This window comes from Cygnus olor, chromosome 3 (genome assembly GCF_009769625.2).
Source record: "Cygnus olor isolate bCygOlo1 chromosome 3, bCygOlo1.pri.v2, whole genome shotgun sequence".
Lineage (NCBI taxonomy): Eukaryota > Metazoa > Chordata > Aves > Anseriformes > Anatidae > Cygnus > Cygnus olor.
Window position 1 is genome coordinate 78,363,080 of NC_049171.1, and position 24,570 is coordinate 78,387,649.

The following is a 24,570-nucleotide window of genomic DNA, read 5'->3' on the forward strand; positions in this document are numbered from 1 at the left end:
AGCTCTGACATGCAGGAGCTGAGATTCTCTGTGGAAGACAGCCTTTGCAACTGCTGCCTTTCTAACAGTGGGTGGCAGCAGCAGTGCCCCAGGGTGGGGGCTGCCTTGTGCAGTGGGAATGCTGGGGGTGCTGCTGCCAGGGTGTACAGTGATGGCCCCTTCCCTGCTGCTGGGAAATGCACTGAGCAGTGCTCCAGTTCTCCTAGCTGCTGATACTCTCCTAGCTGATACTCTACCAGCTCAGCTTCACCATGAATTTAGCACAAGTGTTCTTTTTGTTTGAGACCATCTAAGGTTTGTCTTGTGGATGTACCTTATCAGGCAAAAGTGCAAATAAACAGGATTTGCAGTACAACACCTAGAAATCAAAAATTCTTTATTTGGTGTTAGATACAAGCATGAAATGAAATAGTATAGGCCAGCAGCCTCATTAAAAGGCAAGACAGGATTTAATAAGACATTTAAATCTTCTAAATCTCTGAACGGTTAAAGTTCCATATCCAGTAAATCCTAGGATATGGGTGCCTAGTATTTTGTGTAAAAACTAAGCCATCTTGCTTTGGTAAAGTAAGAACTTTACACTAAAAACCATATATAATTTAACATTTATCACTTAATATTATGTGAGCTATGTTTGGTTTGCTGTGTGAACTATAATGTTAAAGCTTAAAACTGATTCCAGAGCTCTTATAGGCATGATGTTTGTTTTTAGAAATAAAAATACTCAGAGGAAAAAGAGTAAACTGCACAGCTTACACTGGAAAGCTACTGCTTCCAACAGTATTCTCCTCAGAAGCTGCCATTTTAGAAAGTATCTTTTTTTAAATGTCAGTGAGATACAGCCTAAGGGTGCAACACTTTACAAAACATGTACATTAACCAGGTTTAATATGCACTAATATAGTAAGGGTGTAAGTATAAGAAAATTATAAAAACCTGGCAATCCTGATTATAATGAAGGTATTCTTTCCTTCCTCACGGGAAGGGGACAGCATAAGACAATTTGTTAAAGAATAAAACTGTGCTTACTGCTGCTTAACCACTGACACATGACCAAAATGATCACATGAACTAGTTAGTATAAACAAAGGGCTGCTCTTGTATACAAAGGGAAAAGGACTGGAAAATATTTTTAAAACAAAAAACACCCTGTAGAGCACTTTCTTTCAGCAGTGTACTACTTTAAAGCAACAGAATTAAGTAACAACCCTCCCCGTTTCAACTGTTAGTGTAATAATAGAGAAGTTTTTATCAAGTGGCAACCCCGCTTCAACCATTTTAACAGCATTGGAAGGGAGACCTTTGGCTTTACCTGTGCTATGTCATGGCGGGTAAGTACACAGCTTTTACTTTCGTCTGTGTACCAAGAATCTGATTAGATCATGGGGAACACATTCCTCTATCACTTTTCCAGTACTTCAGTATTGGTTTGGGGTTTCAGAACTGACACCTTCACCCCCACCCCCAAGAACTCTGGTAAAAATGCAACACACCCCAGTTGAACAATATGCCATTTGGACATGCTGGAGGTGGTAACTGCATCCACCATCTACTTCAGGGAACTTCCATTTGGAGTAATGGAAGTCAAAATAAATGTCATGACTAAGACAGGTAAGGTTATTTGGAGTTTGTTCGTATTGTAAATGCAGGATTAATATTAAAAAGTATATTTTGAGACAGTTTATCAACAATAAAATGGAATAAATTGGAAACAATTCTTATCAGTTATATAAAAATCCAAATCTTAAATAAAACATGATACATAGAGAGCTATAACATGAAAATCTTTAGACCCTACAACCTTTTTAAAACTAAGCCTAGGCTTTTCTAGTACATAGCAAACTTAATTATTTTGTACTTTTAACTCAGAGATGAGCCAGGGGTGTATAATTTTGCAATGAGCATCTATTTGAACCAAAAGTGTCAGGACAATATTTTTTCCATGCAATTCTAATTCCATGAAAGACAGTACACCTCTCCTCTCTGTAGGATTTTTGGCTTGCTCTTGTGCATTAACTGCCCTCTGAATTAGAGCCTTGGTTTAGTTTTCTTATTTAGTTTTTAAATGTGCATTTGACCAATGTCCCTTAAATAGGGAAGATTCATGTATAGAAAAATAAAGCACTTTTTACCCTTGGAATTTCAGCCCTGGGTTCTGATCAGATGAGCTATTTTGTGTTAATTTGCACTTCCAGGATAACATCCCCTTTCTAGTTGGAAATCACTAGAGATATTTTTACTTACTTATATGAGTACAACTGGAATGTCACTCCCCACCAGCAGTTTGAGTTTGGCTACCTCCAGAAACACTAACTTATTTCCACAGCTCCATAAAAGCCCCATATCTTACCTGATCGGTTGTTATGACACTGTAAAAATGGTATGCAATACTTGTGGTTCTCTCTTCCCTCTTGAACCCTCTGCAAGTCTCTTCTCTTTTGTCTCCAGCTAAGCAATGACAACAGGATTCCTAATCTCTTGTTCCATACCTCTTCCTCACCATACAAAAGCAGCACAGGGGAAGAATTAATTAACATACAAAAATTAGCACCAAGGCTGAAGGTTTCCTTGATGAGCTTCACAGGAAGAAAGAACTACATTAGTATTCATATTTTTTTCTTCTCATGCAAGTCTTCTGGAAGCAATGTGGATAGCATTGTAGTATCCACACAAAAAAGGTAGAACTCCAGAAAGGCAGAATTTAAGTTCATAATTTTAAAATCTAATTTTACAATTCAAGTTCTTAGTTGTACCTTGTAAGAGTTTAAGAACAAGATATTAGTATTCTAAACTTCAAATGTTCAGGATAGTTTAGGAAAAAAACAGTGGGGTTCAGTTTGTACTTTACTGGGTATGGTTCACCAGACATTTTTCCCTAGTTGATTTCTTAGTCAGAAGTAAGAGGTTAAATAGAACTCCTCCTGTGATTGTTCTCCATGCGCCCCTGCCCCTGCACTAGAATTACAAAACACACAGAAGATGCACAGTTCTGTTCACATATACATACTATCATCATGACACCAGTGCTAAACAAAACATCAGGACCAAGAAAAATTCCAGAATGCATGTCAGTTGACAGCCACTTGAGAGATTTAAAAGCATTTTTCTGAACTTCTAAATTCTTAAATATCTTAAGAGATACTTAAGAATTATGATAAAATAGGATATGTGAACTTCAATAAAGATGAATTCTCCAATTTGATGTGTTACAAAATGTTAACTATGGGTCTAACCCTACATTGAAAATCAGTTGTGTAAACACCTTGTCAGAATGTGTCAAATTAAGAAGGAAAAACAAACAGCCACCTCTTACTGACACTGCCAGTGGTTTTGTAATATATGGCATAAATATAAACTGTTGTGCAAACACGACAAAGCCTACCTCAGTTAAATTTTAGTTTATATGATAAAAAAATAAAATATTAAACTGCTTGTAGTGCAACATTCTATCATCATATATAAGTATACCATGCTTTGTAAATTTACTGTTACATTATTTACAGTATATAGCAATGCTTTCAAATAAAGATGAAAGAACAAAAGTAGGCAACGGAAAATGTTTACATACAGGTATCACCTTAACATTGTCCACTGAATTATCAGGTTTTCTTTACAGGCTTTTGTGTCACATGGACAATCCTCCACCCATAGCACATGGCGCACCTTTCTGTCAGCAGTCATCTGCTCTGTCTGTATATAGCGGAAAGGCATGTTTAAAAACTGCATAGCTCTCAAACTTTGTTTCTTCAAACGCCATTTACATGGACAGCTGAAAAATACATAGGAACTCCATCACTTACCCACACCAATCAATGTAAAATCTCGAGAGCTGAAACAAGATCAATAAACAGTCACTGCTGTGGAGTCACACAGAATTGGACTAAATGAATGCCCCTTTTAGCAGTCTCTTAGTTGAAGGAAGGTGTTTTATAGGAGAAAAAAAAGGGACGAAAGCAGTTAAAGGATTCTCAAGCATTATTTAAAAATTCTGGGCTTTAATTGGGAGCTAAGCTCCTTGAATATAGAACAAAATATGAGAACACATAATTGAATGTGGCCTTATTTAACGTTCTGTAAAGCTTCTGCTGGCAGTTTGAGTAATGCTGCTGTGCACTGCCCAAATTGATAAAAATGAATACAGTAAGACTGACGTAGTAACTATGCTTCCAGTAATAGCTTAATTTGATATCACTGCCCTCATGTTAGAGAAGTAAGGCTTAATGTGGCTGGAAAAACTTATACACAGCAATTCTTTAATTACCCTCAGTGACTAAGGGGGAAAGTAGGAAAAAAACAGTCAGTGGAAGCTTGAAATCCAGTACTACCTTTCATTTCCAAGTGTCAGTCTTTAAATTTCATTTTTTTTCAGAAAATACTATCTAATAGCTTTGGACAAGATACTGCCCCCATGCATTCTGTAAATTCTCATTCCTAGTAATATTTATTCACAATACCATGGAAATGATTCACTTTTTCTACAGTGCATTAGGTAAGTATCAGAAGAACAATGCGTTTCAGATATACAGAATTTTTAAATGTTTTCCGCAGCATTCCTCAGAGTAAAAACCTCAAATACATCAGTGGGGAATAACAGTCTTGTGTAAACCTCTACTGTGCATTATTTCATTAGATTCCATGCTGCTGCTTTTACAGGCTGTGAAACTGAAAATGCCGAGCAGTTGGTATAGCCCATTTATGAAATACAGTAATTTACCAAACACCCTAAGATTTTTGTAACTAACTTACCTTCTGTATCTAAAGTGAGTATTTGGAATTTTGTGCTTTGCTTCTTTAACATCCACATTCTTGAGCACTTTGTGCTTGTGCTCTACGTGGTGATCTCAGCTGTCTCAAGGCAGCGTCTCCATACTGAATACCTGAGCCCATTCTTTCTGGATCTAACTCTCCTGAGGAGAAACAAAATGGTCACAGAAGATGGATCACTTACAAATAATACATTCCAATTTAAACGACGACATCAGATACAAACATAAAATGATGTTCTGCTCTAGTTACGGAGAGATCTATTGCAATTCTGTTTATTTTTAGGCAACTCTAGAACTGTGCTATTTTCTTCTGTAATTACAACCATGTGCCCTTAATCATAATGACAAAGCAGTTCGAGCTAGGCTGCAACAGAAAAGTGTTTTTGCGCTACTTCTAACAAAGGAAATACCTAAAATGTGTTCTGCAAGCACTGTTTCATGTTAAAAGACACCTGCTCTCAGAGACTAACAAGCGAGCACTGTAATACTAAGCCAAACAGAAATGGATCAATTTGACAGTAAGATTCCGTAAAGCACTGCCCCCGGAGGAAATGGCCTCAGCTTTCCCAGCTACTGCTAATCCATTTCTGTGGCTGGTTTACTTCACACCCAGTGCCTTCAGAAATGTTCTTCCATTTCTTACTCCATGGTGAACTGACCAAGATTAGAAATGTTTAGGTAAAAAAAAAATAATCCCTCTGAATAATTCAGATAACTTATTCAGGTTCATTGCACATATCTGCTCCCCCTGTGAGTCGGCAGATGACGCCACGTTGAGCAGAGCAGTTGATAGCTTGAGGGTAGGGCTACCATTCAGAAAACACCTTGACGAAACTAGAGGAACCATTCCAGCAGGAACCTCATGACATTCAGCACCTACATGTGCAGAGTACTGTATTTGTGACAGAACAACCCCAAGCACCGGTACAGACTGGGGACTGACCAGTTGTTACACAGCAGCCCTGCCAAAAAAGATCTGGGGGTCCTGATGGACAAGCTGACCACGAGACATAGCACACACTCATGACAAAGGGGGTAAACAATGCACAGGGCTGTGATAGCAAGAGTGTAGCCAGCAGGATGACAGAAGTGATTATTTCACTCTGCTTGGCACTTGCAAAGCCACATTGAGAGCCCTACGTCCAGTTCCGCATTCCACAAATGCAAAGAACAAACTGGACAGAGTACAGGAGAAGGCCACTGAGACAGTTGCAGGCTGAAGCACACTACGTTCAGGCAGAGGCTAAGAAAGCTGTGTTTGTTCAGCCTGGAGGAGAGAAGGCTAAGAGAGAATCTAAACGCAGGACTACAGGATCTTAAAAGGGTCTAAAGGCTAGGGCCAGACTGCACTCAGAAATGCACAATAAAAGGACAAGAGGCAATAGACACAGGATGCACAATGAGACCTTCTGAACGTCTTGGGGCATCTCAAAATATGCCTTGATGTGCCCTGGGCAACCTGCTCCCACTTTGAAGCTGACTTGAAACAGGAGGCTGGATGTCCAGAGGTCCTCTCCAGGCTCAATTTTTTCATGATTCAGTGCATGTGTGATGACACAAGGGAAAGGACAAACAGCTCACATAAAGCAGGACTCATTTTTGTCATATTAATGCCTCTTTAAATCAGTCATGGAAATACAGTACCATGACTGACTAGCCATACTCTGCTTTTTTTCTGTTACCTTTTTTTTTAAATGAAGCTTGCTATTTGGCATTTATTTGGTGCAGTAATCAGGAAACTCCTGTGAAAATACTGCATTCTTTTCGCATAATTTTGTTTGGCACTCAAAATGTGTAATTACAGTCTGAGATACTTTTCAATATAGCCCATTCTTAAAACTTGGAAGACATCGGACAGCTGATGGCAGACAAAAATCAGAACAACAGATTAGCTCTAATGACACAACACTTGGGAGTCTGTTTCTGATAGAAACCTGCCCACTTGCATTGAGAAGCTTCTGGTATATTTCTAGATCTACAAAAGAAAAAATGATTTCAACTGGGAGCTAGGGAGGTCACTTCAGGGAATACAGTTGCTAGGAAACATCCCCGGCATCTTCTGTGTTAGTGTTCAAATTCTCTTGACCACATTTTCTGCTATATAAGAGAAGCAGAAATCAAAGGTATGCCTGCCCTCATGCTAGGTTTTTATTCTGCATTGCTAAATCTAATGTCACGCTTCACGTCTGTATGGACATAGCAACCCACAGAATGCACTGCCCATACTCTGAGCTGACTATTAAGGTAAATGCCATGTCAAAACATCCATAATCCACCCCTCTCCTCATTTTAGGTATACAGATCTGACTTGAACGTTCATTTCTATTAAAACATATGGCTATAAATCAAACTGGTTATTTTACTACAACTAATTAACATTAGATGCTGAAACTTACACATATACTTTTATTTTTCAGGGAAAAATAAAAATCTCTATTTACCTGATTCAATTTTGTTGAGTATTTTTCTTGCACACTGTACAAAGGCCTCTTCAACGTTTTCCCCTGTTAGTGCACTTGTTTCCAAGAACATCAGCTCTGCATTTGACACCAGAAAAACAATCTCAAAGCAAGTCTGAAATATCTGATATAGCAATTCAAACAAAAATTGATACTAACAATAATTCTTCTTAAACTTGAGGAGAGCTATCCCCAATAGCATGGTCCTGAAAAAAATCTGTTTTTGAAAGCAAAACTTCTAAAACCACAAAAACTTCACTGAAATTTACACAAACCTAGAAAGTCAGAGTCCAAACACAATAACCTAGGATGCGCATGCAAAATAGCACATGAAACCGAAGAGCTTCATATAGTTTCCTGTTAATAGAAAACTATATGCGAGGGGTCAGCCAGCAACCATAGTAAAATACATGGTAGAAGAGACTTCATAATCAATTTGCAAACTGAAAACAGATTTTACTGTTAGCAGGAGTGTAGCATAGAAGCTCAGAATGAGACTGGCTTTAGCTGCCACAGAAACGTGTCTTGAAAGACTGAAAATTCTGGATACTACAGACCAGGTAATAGTCCTCTGGATCTACGCCATATATTGAACTGTTTCTCATGAGTAAAACACATTGCCTTCATCTGAAGCCAACACCATCCAACCTGATCTACAATGTATAATATCTACCAGAAGCTGAAAACTAGGAAATATTACTCTATTTTCTCTCCAGCCCATTGGTGGCAAGGTAACACCTGAGGCTGTATTACACTCCCTACAGAATATATTGCCCATTCAAGTAGCACCTATGACTGGAAGAATCACCGGTAATAGAACTTAAATAGTACATGCAGTTCTCATTACAGACACTGTCCTTTCCCTCTGCCTCATCTACTAACAGGATTATCTCTTCCGTAGACACTTGACAAGTTACAGTGGGCCAACAAAGTATTCCCTATCTGCACAAAAAATAAATTGTTTTAAATATAAGACATCGTTCATCATTACATGATGATTTTGTACTACTTACCATTTTCTTGTGCAAACCGGGATGCTTCTAAAAAAGTAACTTCACGATCTGCATCAAGATCCTTTTTGTTTCCACACAGTATTATTACAATATTTTGACTTGCTAACATTCTTGCATCTGTCAACCAATTAGTAAGCGCATTGTAGGTTTCTCGGCTGCGAAGAAAATAACATCCCATATTAGAATACACTCATTTCTAGCGAACAGATCACCGAGCTAAAGCTTAGAAGGCAAATCAAATTTGTGGCAAGCCACAAACTGCTGCTAGTCAGGCAAGTCACTTACACAGCAATAAACTGGGAAGCGTATCAAGTTCTTTCATGAAACTATTTAAAAGCTTAAGGTTTTTAAAAAGCAAAAGTGAAATTAATCAGCCAATTTCTTTTCAGCAGTATTTTATATATTCAAGGTCAAGAAACATGCTAGCTGTGTACATGTGCTGTGGGATCCTTTAGAAAGGAATGCCTCTCAGCTTACTTTCCTTGCGTTTATGGATGTTCTGTTCCACTGCCGTACCTCCTTTCATTAGATAGCCATTCTGATTAATACATTCTGATTCAGACACCAGGTTCTATGAACCATGTTTTTTGCTAAAACACATACAGATATCCCAGTTGCAGCTATAAAGCTCTCTGAAAGTTGGACCTCTTCTAAAATACCACTAATATGGTTTAGAGTGACAACCCCAGATGAAAGGGGCACAGATGACGAAACAAAGAAAAAAGCAAACAAAAATCCATAGTTCATGATGAGTCAGACTACTTGTCGTCTCTGAGAGGTAGCAGCCTGCTTGCTATTACTCACTCAAAAAACCCCACAGGTCGGAGTAAGTCAAAATAAATAACAAAATACTCCATTAATTTGAAAGGCTAAAATTTTAAGCGCTAATCTAGTTTCAGCCTTCTGTACATGAAATTTAGGGCTAACAGAATGAGTTATTGTTTAACATGGAATTCATCTGATACTTAAGTTTCAGATGGGATTATAATAATTAACTACACTTACAGAGACTTGCTGACCTGAAGTTTCACATTTGTTTTAAGACCAATTACATTGCAAGCAGTTATGCACACACCATTAGTCACTGTAGTGGTGGTCAGTGCTGAAGCCTTCAAGAAACAGGACTGACAAATGCATCCAGCTGACCTTAAGTACAAAACACTGATTTCAAAGACTGCTCAGAGGAGAACAGTACACTCACAGGACAAAGAGCAACAGACCTAGCCAAGTCATTATTAACCAACATGAAACTTAGCTGACAAGTATCAGTCAATGGTGGCCAGAAAAAAAAATGTGTAAGTGTGCAATGGTATGGTCTTCTATTGGCTGCCTATAACATTAAAAAATAAATAAAAAATACGGATGAACAGGTTTTGGGGGGCTATAATTAAGGAACACATAGGTAGAACTAGCTTCTCCAGAAGACGACTTGTTATACCAGAACACTAACAAGCAATTTCCACAAATAGGGGTGTACTGCCCTGGTTAAAAGTGGCTCAAGTCTGCTCTAAATTTCTGTTGCACCCTGCCAATGCCAGGTTATTTGTTTTGAAGGCTATGAAATTAAGCAACATAGATCAGGCCAGAGGCTTGTTTTAGCTTTGTAAAATCATGAATGTAAAAGATATTTTAAGAAGAGAACAAGACATGCACAGTGATCCTTCCCCAATTTATTCAGTTTCCAACAGTTGGTGGTTACAGGCTTCGTAAGCCAGTGGCTGCGATTAGTCCACCAGGATTACAACAGCTACTGGTAAGCCCATTCCCATCTATTTTTCTAACCCTTACACTCTGCTTACATTTATGGCATTCATAGTATCTCACGTAAGCAAGTCCCAAGACTTGAGTACACACTAAAACAGTAATATTTTTTATATTTTTCTTTTCGTCCTGTCCATTCTCTGTTAGAGGATTAGATACTTGGGCAGTATATACTTATTTGTTAACTATATCTGATAGCCAATAAACAAAATGCAGTAGTTTTCTTACCTGGTTATATCATAGACAAGCAAAGCACCTGCAGCGCCTCTATAGTAACTTCTTGTTACAGACCTGAAATAGAATTACAGATAGCCATTTCTGTTTGTACCGGGTCTGGCTGGGACGGAGTTAACTGTCCCTGCAGCAGCCCGTACGGTGCTGTGCTCTGCACGTGTAGCTAGAACAGCCCTGGTATCACACCAGTGTTTTGCCTCTTGCTGAGCAGTGCTGGCACAGCAGCAGGACTCCCTCCGAACCACCCCAGAGCCAGTGGGCAGGAGGTGGGGAGGGGACATCACCAGGGCAGCTGACCCAAACCGACCAAAGGGATAATCCATACCGTACGGTGTCACACTCAGCAATAAAAGGTAGAAAAGGGGACACAGAAGGGGGCTCTTGCTATAAAAATGCCTGTCCTCTCAAACAACCACTATACGCACGAGTGAGACCCTGTTTCCCAAGATGTGGCTGAACATTGCTCACCAATGGAAAGTGGAGATTGTTTTTCTCTCTCTTTGCTTCCACATGACCTTTGAGTATTTTTTCCTCTTTCTTTTCTCTTTAATTAAATTATCCTTATCTCAAACTGAGGGCCTTTTTTTTTTTTTTTTCCAAAATATTTTCTCCCCTCACACCCCTTTCCTTTGACAAGTGAGAGAGCAGTGCAGTGGAGTTTAGTTGACCATCGGTGCAAAACCACCACACTGTTAAATCTCTGTTGTTTCAGATCTGGGTTAATATAATGCAAGCTACACTATGAAACGTTTATTTATTTAAATAAAACATGATTTTAAACATAGTAAGCTATGCAGCAGCAGACTATTTATAACTAGGCTTTTGACAAAGCATTTTCAATGAACATAGCCATCCGGGGATTCCTAAAGTCCATTATCCCTACTTATAAGCAGGGATAAAAAAAGAAACATCATTGAAAGTAATGATTGAAGAAACAACATTTAATAAAATGGCTGAAAAGTGCACCTGAATCTCTCTTGTCCTGCTGTGTCCCATATCTGCAATTTTACATATTTACCACCAACGTTTATGATCTTTGAACCGAATTCCACTCCTATTGTATGATTTGAATCATCTTTGACTGAAAAACAAAAAATAGAGTTGTTATTTGGAGAGTATTTAGGGTAAATGAGTAGTTGTCACAAAATCCAGGTTAGGTATGATCCAAACTCTTCAGTGTTCAAATTATCAGCTACTTTTTGAGCAAACAAAAATCAGTGCAACTCATAAGCCTACTGCCATCATGCAGAAAAAAGCATTTATTACATTTTTTGAACATCCTATTGAATTCAAAATTACTAGAATGACCTACCTTAATCAAGTCATTCCCATTAATGAATGGCAAGACAACTTCCGTTACATTTTATTCAACTGTTTTCTAATACTTTGACACAATTTAAAATTAAAGAAAAAGCAAAACACAAAATGCCAGTCTTGCCCATGAATAAGCAAGATACATTTTTTCTTTCGAGCATGAAGTTAAGGCACTTGCTCTATGCAGACTGTTGATAGCACAGATTCTTAGCAGTATGTAACTGCCCATATCAGAAGCGAGGTCATGGTTCAAGTTCATAGATTCATGCGCAGTTCCTTGGTAATTACACATTATCATTCTAGAGGTGTTTCTCAAAAGAATTATAATTCAGTTGAGAAAGATAAATCTTTGGAGAACTCCTACTGTGCTCATGTATACTTACACTTCTTTTCAATAAACTGGTGTAGCAAACAGGATTTTCCAGTTCCAGCATTTCCTATGACCAAGAACTTAAACAGGAAATCTGAAGATTGAAACAAACAAAAATTGCTAACTTTTAGTAAGAACTCACATTTTTGTCTTAAGACCAAGTACCCAGGCCATCTACTGTCTAGTAGCTGTTATTTCACGGAGAAGAGAATAGAGGGCAAAATAATGAGAAATCTGAAGAATACCCCAGTGTATTCAATAGTGAGGTTAGAAATAAGAGCTAAGAATGCTATTTGTTTATGGAGATACAAGAATGACAAGAGGAGATTAAATGGCTGAATTACAAGGCATATGGTTGGCTTGCATACCAGCAACCTGTTTTAAGAGCATATAAGCTATCAACTAGAGTCAGTACAAATGCCCTGTATCATGACATTAACTCTAAAAAAAAAGTACAAAAACGTCTAGATTTTAAAAAAATGTATTTAGATTATTTTCCGCTTTTAATGCATGTATGATCTGGAACAACTAGAATGTTTTTCCTGTGTATTCAGAGGCAAGAAATATTTTTTATTCTGGAATGGCTGCTTTCACTTTTCCTCTGTATGTAACTGAAGATACAGTTACTTCTGGCACTTTGCCTACTTATGAACCATTTACATCAGTGTTCATTTAGCAAGGCAAGTATTCAAGATGTCATTTGTATTGTTATCTATACAGTTTGATACTACCTCTCCAGGTCTACTCTCAGGGTGGCTAAAGACTGAAGAAAGCCTCCTTGTCTTATCACTCTCAAACATTTACACTGATAAACTGTGATTAGAAGGTTTACAACTACTTCCCCAACACCGAGCCATCAAGACAACTGTTAAAGTTCTTGCGTGATTCACTATTTATTTTTCCACCAGCAGTGTTCTTTTTATAGTCCTCTTTGCTTTATTGTGCAGTTCCTTATAAACATAGTAAAACATCAAATAAGCATGCAATGAAAAGAATTAAGCTTGCAATAGCAACAAAAATAAAAACTTAGCATTAGTTTTGACTATACCAAGCAAGTCAAAGCACCGATACATGAATCTTTCAGAACCTTGTTTGAACCTTTAGCTTTACAGGTCGAATTTAACATGCACAAATAAGTCTACCTGCTCATTCTGTTTCGAGCAGGAACTGTTATTTGTTATGGTGCATCATAAACATCTAGCAATGCCAAAAGCAAAAAGCAAGTGGCTATGAATCCTGGCAAAGTCCACCATTCTTTGTCTTCAGTTGTTTTCCAAATTTTGCTATCTTTAAAATGAGGTATTGTTTTACCAAAGGTTTCTGCTGTTTTTTCCACTCTACCTCTGCATGATTTTCCTGTTCCAAACGCTTTAACAGGCTTTGGTATGGACTCTGTTCTGCTTGTCTCAGAAAGAAGAGATTGCTTTTTTTGCTCACAAGTATGACCATTTACACACACTAGACATTCTGTTCCAAACTCCTCTCATTCTTCACGCCCCCACCCAGCTGCTCATGCTTTGTCGCTGAAAAAGACCGTAAGAAAAGGGATTTTGGTTCAGGCTGTGAAATGTGTACTGGTTCTTCCAGTAAGGAAGGACCCTTCGTGTCATCTCAACTGCAAAACACACTGAAACTCAGAATACTTCATTCTCCAGACTGTAACAAATCTTCACCGTTAGTATGAAATGTATGTATATCATTAATGGCCCCAAAGCATTAAGTTAGGAAAGCCAAATGTCTCTTTTTATGGACAAAACAGCACTAGTTAGCTGCCTTGGGTACCTTTCCATCTATTTAAACCACCGTGGGTGTGTGTAATCTCACTGATTTTACCACTTTCAAAGAGTTCCTCAAAATGCAAGATGTTCTGAGACACAGTTGCAACGAAAATAATCTGCTTTTTGTCTCCGCAGTTTCTTCCAAATATAAATTTGAAATCCAGTTAAAACCGGTTCTCCTACATAACTGGCAAATGCTGCTTGTCAAAATTTTGTGTTAAAAATGACTATAAAAATCAAGCCTACCTTTCTTTTGTCCATGGACAACTCATACCATGGACAGTAGTTTAACAGCTACTGTCAAGCTGAAAGAGGAAAAGAACGACAGCAAATCTCTCTTCCTACACTAGTTTTTCCTGTCATTTTAAGCCCTGGTTGTTAGATGTGGTTGATGAAGCCGTATTTTGCCATCCACAAAACCCTGCTGAGCGGCACAATTGAGGAGCTGCTCTGTTCTGCACAGGCAGGCTTCAGGCCAGCGAGGAATTCAGAGCCAACAGCGTCACTGGCAGGGACCGATATGGAAGGGCCTCAGAATAGCACTGGATTTTTCCTGAGGTGCTTCAGATTTTCCTCTGAAAGCAGAGTGATACTGGAGATTTCATATTAAATTCCTCAAATGGATACCGTACGCTAACAGCACTTTACAGATAGATTCCTAACTCCTACCAAAATCCTATTAGGCCAGACAACTTTAGGAGTTTTTGTTTTGTTTTTGTTTTTTTTCCCTACAGAAAAATCATTTGGATAGATGATGATTCAATACCTGCTTGCTTGGTAGAAAAAAAAATGCTTCCATCTGCCAAAACAGCAAACCGGTTTTCTAATGTGAAACTTGAAAGTGCAGTTTCATACTGTAATCAAGTGAATTGTAAAGAAGAGAAGTGTTTTAGTCTCCTACAGAATGGAAAAAGCCAAGCCCTCTATTAAAAAATTTATACCAGAAAATCTTTCACAACATGCAGACTCGTACAGTAAGGAAAGTAATGTTTTGCAGTTATGTTCACAAAGGTACTTCTATCACTTGAAATTATTTTATGTCGATTGCTCACAAGAGCAAAAGGCTCTCAATCAGACTTAACGTTAATAGCTTACCCACAAGCACTGGATAACACGTTTCAGGAAATCTGGAATACTTTGCACATGTAATCAGCAGCAAGGAAGGACAAGAAAAAGCATTTGCCAATACCAAAAGTCACAAATATCCATATTTAATGAGTTGGGAGCTTTTTAAAGTTATCAGCCCGGACTATCAATGAATAAAGTAATACCAGGTAAGAAGAGGGAAAATATTTTTTCAGTTTGTTGTTGTGGAACTTCTTTCTTACAGCGTCATTCTGCATGATAATGGCAACCATATCAGTAACACGTTTATAACTTTCTTTGTTTGATTTAGGACATGAAATATCTTCTCTTTGAACTGTGTGGATGTCTCAGAAAATGCAGCATTGTTCAGAAACAGAAACTGAATGAGACAGGCTAAAGAAGCTATGTGCCCACACTGCAACTCATACTCAGGAAAACCTTCCATATAATAATTCTGTGCAATTTTACCGAATACAACTCATATCCTAGTGTTTGTACCATTGCTTATTGTTCTAGTTTTTCTTTTTGGCCTCCTCTCCCAGAGGAGTTAAGTCACTTTGTTTACAGCTTGCTTTTATTTATTCATTTTTGTGATTGACAAAGAAGCTCTGAGCTCCGGCATTCCAGTCGGCTGCCAAGGCTGTCACCCTAGAGAAGTTTTTCTTATGAGCTCTGTTGTTCCTCCTTCATGGAGAAGCTGAAAAGAAACATCATTCCCATGCTAAAAATGCTTGCTATCATGCTGGTTACTAAAACGATCTAGAAAAGTTAAAGCACTCTGCCTGTAAATAATGTCTTCATTATGTAGAAAGGATTTCGAAAGAAAACTGAACTCTGTGCCAGAAGGAAAAAGGGTAACAAGACATTCACTAGAGAAAGCATGAAGAGAAGAAAGATAGCATAGCATGGCTGTTTAAGGAAATAAGGCAGTGTAAGGAGTCAACTTACTCCCCTCTGTGAGCTACGTGCCCCACCTGATCCCACACTGCACACAGTGCCAGGGAGCAAAGCAGCTGGACGGATCCTTGCTTCCTAGCACAGGTGAAAAGGACTCAGTAAAACCACGGCTCCACCCCAAAGCAGCACCGGCAGCCAAACTGCTGTACGCCGGGGAAACGAGGGAAGCTGAGGGGGAAGGAGAAGGGAGACAATGGTGGGCTTTGACTCAACCACCACGGCAGACCAAAACCAGGCAGACCAAAACCAGACGGCTGATGTGGAAACCACCCCAGGACATCCAACCTCCTTCTCTGTCTGAAGTTTACTCCAGCAGAAGGGATAATTGAACTGCTTCTGAACTACTGCAGCCTAGCCTTTAAAATGTAATGTGAAATGAATCGTTTTCTATACTCTTCTTAATACAGGAGGGGAAAAAAAGACCAAATTGTATCTTCAATCACAGCTCAGGCTTCTTCCAACTGCCTGGGAAAGACTAGAACATAGATTCATTAATGCTGACCCTTTGGAAACTCACATTCATGCCAGTTAAAAAAAAGAATTTTCCTGATAGTTAGACATCTTTGATTTTGCATAAATTTGCACAAGGGAAGAGTGCTCTGAAGCACTCCTACTAGCATATGGTTTTCTCTCTAAGTGAGAGGAAAGAGGAGCTATTCTCCCTGCTTACCCCTTTCTCCAGCAGTAACAATTTCCAAGATAAACAGGTAGAACCGATAAACTTGGCTCTGTTCCAGGTGGCGCAGAGACTGCTTGAAAGAGGGCAGCTTTGCTTCGTGCCCTGAGCAATCAAATAAGCTTTGAAATAAACTGAAGACCAAGGTGACAAATGCAAAGACCATCTGAGAAGTGCGTGCGGGAAGGGGAGGGAGGGAGGACAAGGAGAAAAGCATGAATCAAATTGCCTAGACCAAGAAGAAACACTTTTTTGATGACAGAAATATCTCTGATAGTAAGAGATTGATAAACTAAACCAGACTGGCAGCAGTAGATATTAATGGGGAGAACAGAAGGAAGTAGGGACTGAAGAGATTTGAGTGGAATCTAACACATCACATTTTCTCAAAAGGTAGTACCACCTTTCCTCTAGCCCTCTACCACTTAAAATCCAAAGGTCACTTTTATTTACCCGTGAAGGGTAAGACACTGTAAAATCAGTCCATATTTATCATGTGAAAATGCTTACGTTTTGCACTGGGAAGCAGGAGAAAGCCTGCATGTATTCATAGTAGCTATCTATGCAGAGGCCACTGCATCTCAGAAAGCACGAGTTATTCAAAGGAAAATTATTTTAAGAGATTTGTTTCCACTGTTACAGCAGATGCACATTTTACGGTGACCCTCCTCTCCCAACAGCAGCAGTAAAAAGTTCTTCCTAAATTTAGTCTCAAAATTCATGGAATTTTCTCTTCACAATTACTTTGGTTTTGTTCCTGGCACTTTGTAAGGGAAAGAAATTGATTGCATAGGATCATACTACAGCAGCGGAAATCCCAACTTGTTCCAATATACCTCAACTGAGTATCCTGGCAGTCTCCTTTTACCACTCCAAACAGAGCTGAAAGCTGGGGGAGGATGGAACAGCACATACTGAAGAGCAAAATCCCAAACATGATCCTTATTAATTATTCATTTTATTATACCCTGCTTCCCAGAGCAAACTTTGAGCCACCGCATTCCCATGCTAAAACACTATAGAGAGCGGAGACAGCACTGTTCTGGTGATATATTTGCAATAAACCACAGTTAGATGTTTGTCTGATTGAACCTCATTTGACTTATAAGTACTGTAAAGACTTCTTTCTACCAGTAGAAGAAAGATGCAAATAAATTTAGAACAGTTGTGTGAAGCAGCCATTAAGATTTAAAAAAACATACGCAGTATTTTCCCTATCTGTCCATTTCACAATCTGCTCCAGAACCCGGCACTCAAGTTCTACAGGTCTCCAGCCTCCAGCGCTCCACAGGTAGTGATATCAAGCCAGCAAAGTGTTGCAGACAATGTTAAATTCACTCTCATATTTAATTCAGTTACAACTTTTCATTCCGCACTGCTACCAACACGACAATTCGTGGGCAACAGGTCCACTGCCACGCAAGGTTTGTTTCCACCACCCCCACACCCTACTGGAGAAGGAGCGTATGCTTAAAGATCATTTGTATTCATGAAGATAGTCCAAGGAGCCTGGGCGGCATCACGTCCAAAGCCTCAGAAAGAGATTAATGAAATAAAACTGTGAAATTGATATGGAGAAGGCTCTTAAAAGACAACTGGCAACAGTAAGAAAGAAGAAGCATCCTTAATCATGGGACCATCACTTCAACTGCAGGTAATTTACAATATTGATATTAAAGCAGAAGTCCTGCAAAGATCTTCCAGAAACAATGGAATTGAACAAAGCAATTACAGTTTTCAAATCAAAGCTGAGAGTAAAACAACATAATTGGCTATGTAAAGCAGTTTTAATAAGCACAAAAATATTTATTTGGGAAAAAAAAAAACACTAAAATTAGTATTTCCACAGTAATTTCAAGGAACCTCAGAGGTCTGCCAAACGATTCTGATACCCAATATATGTTGGAAAGGAAGAGGGTTAAGCAAATTTCTTCTAAATAACTTTTGGAAAAAATACCGTCTGCACTGCTTTCTCAGCAAGCCAAAACATTTGCTTAGATTCCTCTAATTATGATGAAGTGCTATATATAGCTATTCTGCAGTAAACTATTCCAACTGTTCTGGAGTATTACAAAAAAAAGAAGGTTGGGGGGGGAATACAACATTTACATGTAGTTAGCACACAGACCCCACTCTCTCATGATGCTGAACAGACAACGTACAGTCCCCAAAATAACGGCAACCCAACCAAAGCTGTTAAAACTAATATTGACCCTTAGTTGAGACACAGCAACTAGCCTTTAAAAGTTTCCAGACCTTTCAATGTAAGACTGAAGGCAATTTAAACTGTTGTTTTACACAAACCTGATTTACCTTTCCTTTGTTCAGGTCTAGGAAATGATGAGTAAAATCATTAAGAGGGGAGACAAATATTACACTCCATCCCCTCAGAAGAGCTAAGGGTCATCAAATAAAACTGGCTATCAAGCAGAACTCTTCAGAAAACAAGGAGAGCGCCTTCTGCAGAACAGATGGCATATGTGGGGAGCTCCCTGCCAAAGGATGCTGTGAATGCAAATTTGCCAGAGTTCAAGAAAAGACTGCACAAGTTCATTGAAGAAAGAGCCACCAAGGGTTTCTCAACAGAAACCATACTAAGCTCATGGAAATTTTAAGTTGAAAATAGCTGGAGAATATCAGGGAAATCATCACATGTACTTGCCCTGCTCTTATCCTCTTTTCAAAGCACCAACAGGACACTACAAAAATAGATACTAGTCACTATCATGGTCAAGACATAGCGTAGGCACTGTTAAATTCTATGTTATGTCATAACTTAGTTTTTACTCCTCTGTCTATTCTAAATCTTGACACTCACGTATTCTAGCTCAGAATTTCTGTAGGTTATTTATGTACATACAGAACAACCACTGAAACTCAGAAGAAACATACACCAAAAAATAAGCAAACAAAATAACATACAACAACTGCAAACCGTCAAGTTTAAGGTCACATTTTCTAGAACACCAAAACAATCAGAAAGCATGAAGAGTTATAGTGGGCTTACAGTTGCTATTTTGCATCACTGGAACAATACGAAAAAATGTTGAAATGTACTTGTTAAGATATGGCATGAAAATATGGGATTGTAATAGCAAACAGGCTGGAGCACTGCTGGCATTCTGTCTTCTCTGGTTATCTGTCCATCCATTTGTTTAGAGACCACTAGAAGAGTACAGAAGTGATCCCAGTCCTTGATCACGAGTTCAGACCATGAAAAACTGGTTCAAACTCTTACCTAAATCAGCGAAGCACAACTCGCTACTCTGGTTTTGTGCAAGCTTTGTGTTTCAAGCATGGAAAAAAGAAGCAGGGTCTCAATGTCCTAATGTCTGCCCCATGCTCTGGGATCATTCTGCCCCCAGCTCTGTGCGCCTGCCATACACTGACCACAGCGGGGAAGGAGACCTTAGCCCCTGATGATCAGGGCGTTGAAAATAAACAGGCTTACACAGCAGAAACAATGAGGCCGGTGAACCCCTAGCAAGAACTCCTGCTGGCAATGCTGCCCCCCTCACACCTGGCCGAGCTGCCGCAGGTCACCACACGGCACCCACCCACGCCATCAGTTACTTACCGTGTCCCTGCCCTACCAACAGCAGCCGCACGCCCACCACTAGGCTCAGGCTGTGAGAGCAGGAGGCTGCCCCGGCGGCCCCCAGCCCCTCGGGGCGCTGCCCGCACCGCCCCAGCCCCGTCGCCGCCCCCCAGCTCCTACCGTAGGTCTCGGACATGGCGGCCTGCGACATGCCGGGAGCGCCCCGGCTCCCCGCCGGGCCCGGGCACGGCGCTGCCGCCCGCGGACCGCCGCCGGGAGGGACGCGGCCGGGCCCCGCCGCCCCGCCCCGCCTCGGCTCCGCCCGCAAGGGCCCTGCTGCGCACGCGTGCTCGACCCCGCGCCATGGCGGGCGGGCACCGCCTCTGTGACGAAACCCTCAGCACCTCAGCGTCCCCCCTTTTGGGTTTCTTAGTCTCACTCCTTCCCCAAACCCCTAACGGTTAACACTGAAGTAGACAGATTTTGCCAGATTACTAAAAATGTCATGCTACGTCACTATGAGAACAGGGAGATCTAGACACCTTGCTCTGTACAAACAGGATTTTAGGCTAAATGTAGTACTGATGCCACGCTCCTCTGCCTCCAGCCACTCCCAATTAGTTAACGTGCACGTGCCAGCACACAAAAAATGTAAAGCTTCCTACAAAAGCTTTTAGTAATACTGAAGAGAAAGATGGGCTGGACGAACAGGACAGGAAAGATAGAAAAAAAAAAGAAAAAAAGGAGACACAAATAGACACAAAGCGTGAACTAGGCTGGAAAATACATTGCTGGTATCTCTCGAGTTTGCAAATATAGGCTACTGTATTTCAATTAAAACATTATTTTTGAGTAACCAAAAAGTAAGTAGCTAGAACTGACCTCATTGGTGTCCACCTGCAGTATAAGGGTGAAGAAAACCAAAAGCCAAATGTTTGTCTTCTGATTTACGGTTTCTGTTGCTTACACCTGCTAGAAACTTCCGTCTCACGTAAAAGCAGATCGTGTCAAACTGTGTCTGCAGTTCAGACGTTTAAATACTATCATTTGTTCCTCAAATTAGTTTCACCACAGTTATTGTACCTATATACTTGGTTTGGTCATAAAGTTGCTGCCCAGAAAGTCATGTTGAGGTTTTTCTATTTTTTTTTTTACTCGTTTTTTTTTTACTCATTTTTTGCTAGTTTTTACTGAATCACAGAATCATCTAGGCTGGGAGAGACCTCCAAGATCACCGAGTCCTGACCTAACACTACCAAGTCCTCCACTAAACCGTATCCCTAAGCTCTACGTGTAAACGTCTTTTAAAGACCTCCAGGGATGGTGACTCCACCACTTCCTTGGGCAGCCTATTCCAATGCCTAACAACCCTTTCAGTAAAGAAGTTCTTCCTAATATGCAACCTAAACCTCCCTTGGCGCAACTTTAGCCCATTCCCCCTCATCCTGTCACCAGGCACGTGGGAGAATAGACCAACCCCCACCTCGCTACAGCCTCCTTTAAGGTACCTGTAGAGTGCGATAAGGTTGCCCCTGAGCCTCCTCTTTTCCAGATTGAACAATCCCAGCTCCCTCAGCCGCTCCTCGTAAGACTTGTTCTCCAGACCCCTCACCAGCTTCGTTGCCCTTCTCTGGACTCGCTCGAGCACCTCGATGTCCTCGATGTTTACAAACTAGATTACTACAATATTAGTGTCTGATACCTTAGGAATGGAGAAGGACCATAAGATCTCCTCAGAGGCAGACTCAGGATGGAGGAGATGCAAAAACTCCTTCTTCCAAATTAAAACAACATGACTTTCTGGGACTTTGCGTATTTAGACACGGCTTTAATGAGCCGTGTTTTGGATTCCCCTTCACTGGAGGCTCAGGGCTGCTGGTTGGGCCTGGAGTGCAGCCAGAGGTGGGACGGACTATTAGTTAGGAGAGTGATAGGATGTATCTTGGTTTAGTCTGAAGGTGGCACTACAAGGCCATCTGAGAAAGGCACTGCAGTAACGTGATGCTGCATGTGCGTTTTCTCCATCACTTCGGGCTGCATAGCATGGGGTCCTACCTGAGAGGTTCAGGTAAAATGGGGAACAGGGCGCTCTGCCTTGCTTTCCTGCTCCTTGTGTGCTGGATATGGAAAATATCCCAGTGCTTGGGGAAGCTGCAGGCTTCAGCTGGACGTGAAGCAGCAATGAATTTGGCTCCAACAACCCAAATGAAATAAAAAGATTGATGCGTTGAGAAACCTCTGAGATTTGCGTGACCTCCTTGTACTCAGTGTTGCTGGCCAGCTGACTTCATTTAAAAACAACTGACATCATCTGAATGCTGTCATCTTCAGCTTCCACAGAAGCTGCCCTCAACCTGTGAACGTGTTTGTCAATTAATAATGTAATTGCAGTTAGTCATGGAAATTTATGGGCTGAGTGCTTCTAAAGTCATGGGCCAACCCCTCAGCTGTTAACCAGGAGCAGTGGGAGGTGGTAAAAAAAGGTGACTGTGAAGGTAGGCTGGTGCTGTAATCAAACACCTTTATCTTGGCCCATGGACTGTCCCGTTTGGACCTTCCCCAGACCTCAAGCTACACCACTGAACTGGCAGCTGGTGAAGTTGGAGTCCAGCATGCTGTATGTTAGCCACCATCTTTTTTCCTTTAATCATGCTCTTTTCACCAGTGGCAGAGAGGAGGCAGCCACACGGAGCAGGCTAGGGAGATTCGGGGTTCCTGAACAATCCCCAGAAGCTGGGATAAGCTCATTTTCAGATAAATATATGCTATAATGCAGAAGTTCAAATATGCCCTAATGGGGGATTGGGTATCATTTTGTCTGGCAGAAACCTATAAAACATTTTTAGGTGTTTTTTTTTAGAGAAACATACTAATGTACTTTCACTAGCATAAAGGCACATAGATGCCCTGTATTAAAAAGAGAAATGCACAGTAGAGAGGGAAAAAAAAATATCAGAATATAGATGATGGATTTCAAAAACAGTTAGTGATTTAATTTTGCAAGAACCATGTAAATAGAGTACTAGAGTGACAGGGCCTAAATACTTGAAGAGTTCAAGAGAGGCATGGGAAAATGACGATAACAGAAGTTTGGGACATTTTCTTGAAATGCGTTATGTGTTTAAAGTGTCTAGAACACAGTTTTGTGCGAAACTCAACTGTATTTTATGAAGTCAGCCTCAAGGTGTCACTGATCAGCTGCTCTGCTGGTGAAACACATTGGGGATTCCATACAATACGATGTAATAGGCCACATTTTTTCACTTTTAACAGGAACTTGCTGAGGGGTTTGATATTTTTAACATCACGTACTTGAAGCAGAAGGTTTGTTAAGAGATTGCTCAGGAGGACTCAAGGCCACCCAAGTATTTCACCTCTTGAGCCCAAAGGTGTACTATCTGCTCAGGAGAACTCACTCGAAGTGGAAAGGTTGCTTATTTGGGTCCTGTTTCTCAGGTGGATGTCCTCAAAGATGCAGTACAACAGTCTTGATTCCATTCTGCAGCCTCAGGTGCTTTGAATGAAGCACCAGGAAGCCATCAAGGCTGATTTTGGACACGGGTGTGATCTGCCACCTGCGTGGTTCACCTGGATGGCTTAGCAAGTCTAGGTCAGTGTGAGCTGCATGCCTGAGGAAGAATTTGCCATGTCCCGTGTTACAGATAACCAAGTCATGGATGGATAATCTCATGCTCCCAGACTCCTTGTCTCCCAGCCAGCTCAGTCGGGGACCTGTCCAAAATGTACCATGATGCCTGCACCTGCTGCAAGTAGCTATGCAGCTGGACCCTGGCCCATGGAGGTGCTCCCATGCCTCTCTTCAGATGCAGCCTAAGCACACACCAGTCATTTGGGACCATCCATCATCAGTGCACAATGAGAGATGCCTCCAAAGAGTGCCTCAGCACAGGCATCTTCATCAGCCATCTGAGGACTGAAAGGATCATCTTCTCTGCATTTTGTTACAGAGGCAGCACAATTTACACTTGGAAAAACAGACTTTTGGATACCTAAAGGCACATTTTGCAGTGCTCTCTTCCTCTCTAAGCTGTTACACACCTTTAAACATACATTCTGCAATGACAACCGTGCTCTGAAAGCTGCTTTCATTTGATAATCCAAAAAGGCTGTAAAGCTCCTGGCTTATGTTTGTTCTGTTGTGTACACAGATGTGGTTGGGGGGGACCTGGAGGGATGCAGGCTGGTAGCAGTGAGCTGTACTCAGTGAGGAGGCTCCCTGACCAGCAGAAGAGTCCTCTGGTCATGAGGTGCTGCAGTTTTCAGCTGCAGTGTTGCTACAAGCAGCTGCAACTGCATTTAACTGTTTCCCAGTATTGCTGTCCCTCTGAACGTGGTAGTATCATGCAGTTGTGGAAGCTGGATAAGTAAAGAGGCCAAAGAAGGGCATGCTGCACGTCTGTCGTGGCAGTAAGGACATCTCAGCAGCTGGAGGAGGCCTGGGAGAAGAGAAGGCAGCTGTGCACGGGGGTTGTCTCTAGTGCTAAACTCTTGCTCTAGCTTTGCATGAGCCTGGAGATGTGATCTGTGCCAAGCTGGTTTGAGAAGACCAGTCTGCAGTGCAGTGTTAAGCCTTTAACTGCTAAGGATGTGCTACATT

General features: G+C 40.6%; 1 protein-coding gene across 4 annotated transcripts; it reads right to left on the reverse strand.

The window, feature by feature from the left end:
* Positions 1 to 359: 359 nt before the first annotated feature.
* RAB4A (RAB4A, member RAS oncogene family) lies at positions 360 to 20,263 on the reverse strand. 4 transcript variants are annotated; one of them, XM_040551515.1, is made up of 8 exons: positions 20,133 to 20,263; positions 11,931 to 12,011; positions 11,200 to 11,314; positions 10,228 to 10,290; positions 8,239 to 8,393; positions 7,208 to 7,303; positions 4,747 to 4,907; positions 360 to 3,690 (listed from the first exon to the last, which is right to left on the reverse strand). In XM_040551515.1, the coding sequence occupies exons 1-7, from the start codon at positions 20,161 to 20,163 to the stop codon at positions 4,792 to 4,794; spliced, it is 657 nt and encodes a 218-aa protein (XP_040407449.1). In that variant the 5' UTR covers positions 20,164 to 20,263; the 3' UTR covers positions 360 to 3,690; positions 4,747 to 4,791. The 4 variants fall into 4 exon arrangements, with proteins under 4 accessions (XP_040407449.1, XP_040407447.1, XP_040407448.1 ...); XM_040551513.1 differs by having other exon boundaries at positions 360 to 3,769; XM_040551514.1 differs by having other exon boundaries at positions 360 to 3,829.
* Between the last annotated feature and the right edge of the window lie 4,307 nt (positions 20,264 to 24,570).

Excerpts from the sequence above, each read along its gene's own strand:
- RAB4A (XM_040551515.1), bottom strand. The coding sequence starts at position 20,163 with ATGTCGCAGGCCGCCATGTCCGAGACCTACG. Across the intron at positions 12,012-20,132 it reads CGCCATGTCCGAGACCTACG|ATTTCCTGTTTAAGTTCTTG; the intron begins GTAGGAGCTGGG and ends TTCAATCTTCAG. Across the intron at positions 10,291-11,199 it reads GCAGGACAAGAGAGATTCAG|GTCTGTAACAAGAAGTTACT; the intron begins GTGCACTTTTCA and ends ATTCTATTTCAG.